The sequence below is a fragment of the Dipodomys ordii genome, unplaced genomic scaffold, assembly GCF_000151885.1.
Source record: "Dipodomys ordii isolate 6190 unplaced genomic scaffold, Dord_2.0 Scaffold251, whole genome shotgun sequence".
Taxonomy (NCBI): domain Eukaryota; kingdom Metazoa; phylum Chordata; class Mammalia; order Rodentia; family Heteromyidae; genus Dipodomys; species Dipodomys ordii.
Genome location: NW_012267467.1, coordinates 291,199 through 294,655, shown reverse-complemented (window position 1 = coordinate 294,655; position 3,457 = coordinate 291,199). Strand labels below are relative to the sequence as shown.

Genomic DNA, 3,457 nt, shown 5'->3' with positions numbered 1-3,457 from the left:
GTTCTAGGAGACTCATGTACTAGGACAGTATTCTAGAGGTTCCTGGAGACTCATGGAGGAGGGCAGTGCTCTGGAGGTTCTAGGAGACTCATGGAAGAGGACACTGTTCTGGAGGTTCTAGGAGACTCAGAGGAGGACAGTGCTCTGGGTTCTAGGAGTCTGATGGAGGAGAACAGTGCTCTGGGTTCTAGGAGTCTGATGGAGGAGAACAGTGCTCTGGAGGTTCTAGGATACTCATGGAGGAGGACAGTGCTCTGGAGGTTCTATGAGATTCATGCAGAAGGACAGTGTTCTGGATGTTGTAGGAGATTCACGGAGGAAGACAGTACTCTGGAGGTTCTAAGATTCATGGTGGAAGACAGCACTCTGGGAGTTCTAGGAGATTCATGGAAGAGGACAGTGCTCTGGGTTCTAGGAGTTTCAGGGGGGAGGACAGTGCTCTGGGTTCTAGGAGATTCATGCAGGAGGAGGACAGTGCACTGGAGGCTCTAAGAGGTCTAGGAGATTCATTGAGAACAGTGCTCTGGGTTCTAGGAGATTCTTGGAGGAGGACAGTGCACAGGAAGTTCTAAGAGATTCATGGAGGAGGACTGTATTCTGGATGTTCTAGGAGACTCATGGAGGAGGACAGTGCTGTGGGGGTTCTAGAAGATTCATGGAGGAGGACAGTCTTCTGGGGGTTCTAAGAGACTTATGGAGGAGGACAATGTTCTGGAGGTTCTAGCAGACTCATGGGGTAGGACAGTGCTCTTGGGGTTCTAGGAGATGCATGGAGGAGGACTGTGTTCTGGAAACTCTAGGAGATTTATGGAGGACAGCACTCTGGGGGTTCTAGGAGATTTATGGAGGACAGCACTCTGGGGGTTCTAGGAGACTCAAGGAGGAGGACAACACTCTGGGTGTTCTAAGAGATTCATGAAGGACAGTGTTCTGGAATTTCTGGGAGACTCATGGAGGAAGACAATGCTCTGGAGGTTCTAGGAGACTCATGGAGGAGGACAGTGTTCTGGATGTGGTGGGAGATTCATGGAGGAGAACAGTGTTCTGGGGGTTCTAGCAGATTCATGAAGTAGGCAGTGATCTGGGGGTTCTAGAAATCTCATGGGGTTTATTACGTCACTGGTGTTTGCTGCATCCCATCCTCCTGGTGTTGAGAGAGCTCCTCTGGGTGTATCTGCAGTGTCCTGACCTGCCTCACATCACTGGCGCTTGCCGGCAGTCTTGCCACACTCTCCATGGCTTCCCCTGGCTTTCCGCCACGGGGCAGCAAGTCCTGTGTAAACACAGGGTGAGTGAGCTGAGGTGAAGAGCTGCACCCCGAGCTCAGTGTCACGAGGGACAGACTGGCTGGCCGAGGGCCGAGCGGCGCACCATGGAACTGGCTGGCAGAGGGCCGAGCCACGTGCCATGGAACTGTGGCTCACTCGCAGCCTAGGGGTGAAGTGGAGGGCCTCTCCTTTGGTTTGCTCCTTAGGCATCCCGTTTTCTGTGTGGTGAGCTGAAGTGCCTGTAGAGGAGCAGAGTGTGTGTCCCTCCTGGCGGTGGTGGGCACCCTCATGGACCATGCTCTGAATGCCTTTTTTATTTTTGGGTCCGGTCGTGGGGCCTGAACTCTGGTCCTGGGTGCTGTCCCTCAGCTCTTCAGCTCAAGGCTAGCGCTCTACCACTGGAGCCACAGCGCCACTTCCGGCTTTTTTTTTTTTTGCTTATGTGGTGCTGAGGAATCGAACCCAGGGCCTCAGGCATGCAAGGCAAGCGCTCTACCACTGAGCCACCTCCCCAGCCCTCTGAATGCCTTTATTACACAGGAGGACCAGGGATCGTCTGAGAACTCATTTTGCCTGTTTGCCTGAAGGGCTGTGTTGGCTCGTCACCGGCAGTGCTGGTGGTCTTTACTCTGATCTCCAGCTGTAACACAGAATACAACGCCTTCTGTGGGGCCATTCTGAGCCCAGGGCAGCAGCTGGTGGCGTGGAGAACCTGCCGAAACCCCAAACACCCCGTGGCCCCAGGGACATGCCCTGCCACGGCAGGAGCAGACCATCCGGGGCCAGCAAGGCACCCGGGAGCACCGGCTTTTCCCATCCCAGCGACCAGCCACCAGTGCACTGTGCTAACCAGCGTTCACTTGCGTGGAGGGAGCAGGGAGGAGCTGACGTGGGCCGTGGGGACAGGAATGGGGCTGAAGTCTCTGCCCAGAGCCCCCATGGCCCCTGCTAATGCTGCTTCTCCTTTGTTCACAGCATGATCTACACCCTGGTGAGCTCCTAAGGCAAAGACCACACCATCAGAGATGGAGAGGCTGAGGCCCCGGCCCTTTGCCCTCGAGTTGCAAGCCCGGCCGGCGTGATGAGCAGCAGACAGCTGTGTGTGTGTTGTTGCCCATCTGCCACGGTCTCTGCCACGTGGCGGGGTGCCAGAGCCCCACACCTCCCTTGAGAGCCCGCGGCAGCTGCTTCTGGATCCACTCCACAGAACAGCTCCTGCCACGCTCCCGGATACGGAGACTGGAAGGCAGAGGGTGTGGCTGGGTCCAGAGCCTGGGGGCCAGGCCAAGCGACCAAGGGCCACGGGCAGCCGTGCGGGATGGCTGGCCACCTGGAGGGTGCTGCAGCCTCTCGTCTGCGGCTGAAGGCTGCGGGGCCTCCCGCGGTGGGCAGCCTGGGCAGGCGGTGCAGTCTGCTCTCTGAGAGCGGGGTGGTTATGTCCTGAGTGGAGTGGGACGGGAGTTGGCAGGCCACGCCCAGCGTTGCCGCCGGGCCTGGAGGGAGCCAGTGGAAGATGGATTTTGTAAACATTTGCACATGTTCAAGATGCAAGTTCGCCATCACAGGAGGCACCAAACCTGCCAGCGCCATCTAGTGCAGACCAGCAGCGCGCGTCAAAGCCGCCTTTCCACAAAGGCTCGAGGACGGTCCAGCCCGCAAATCCTGCGACGCTTTCTGTGCCGTGGACCCAGCTGGGGCGCGGGAGGGCGTAATTACCACGCTGTGCTCAGGTCAGGGTGCAGGAGCAGTGGCCCTGCTCCCGTCAGGATGGAGACATCAGCTGGTTTGGAATTTCCTGCCGGCTTCTCTCCTTTGCCGGCCGGGAGCTGTGCGGGGCTTGGATTTTGATGATGGTTAAATTGGGCACAGTGCTTTCCACCGATTCCCTTGCTTTTCTTCTGTTTGACCCATACATGCTATTTTTACTTGTGCCCAGCGGGCGTCTGAAGCCCATGACTCAGGCTTGTGAATGGTGGTAGTGTAACAGGCTGTGTGCCGTGTGTAACATATGTACACTAGGGACTTCTACCCCCCACCCCACCCCTGCCTGTGCCCTCCCCACGTGCCCCTCCCCTCCCCCCGTGCCCCTCCCCTCCTGTCTCCCCTGTGCCCTGTCTCGGGTGCCTTCCTCCCTGGTGGTGGAAGAGGCAGGACTCTCAGTGGTGTGGTGCTTCTCAAAGTTCTGTGGG

General features: G+C 57.6%; 1 protein-coding gene across 1 annotated transcript in view; it reads left to right on the top strand.

Annotated features, from left to right (window-relative positions):
- Cnih3 (cornichon family AMPA receptor auxiliary protein 3) overlaps positions 1-2,271 on the top strand; it is a 14,733-nt gene extending 12,462 nt beyond the window's left edge. Inside the window, exon 5 of the mRNA XM_013036176.1 lies at positions 2,244-2,271. Coding sequence (XP_012891630.1) covers positions 2,244-2,271 — 28 coding nt within the window. The remainder of the gene's footprint in view (positions 1-2,243) is intronic.
- The last annotated feature ends 1,186 nt before the right edge of the window (positions 2,272-3,457 follow it).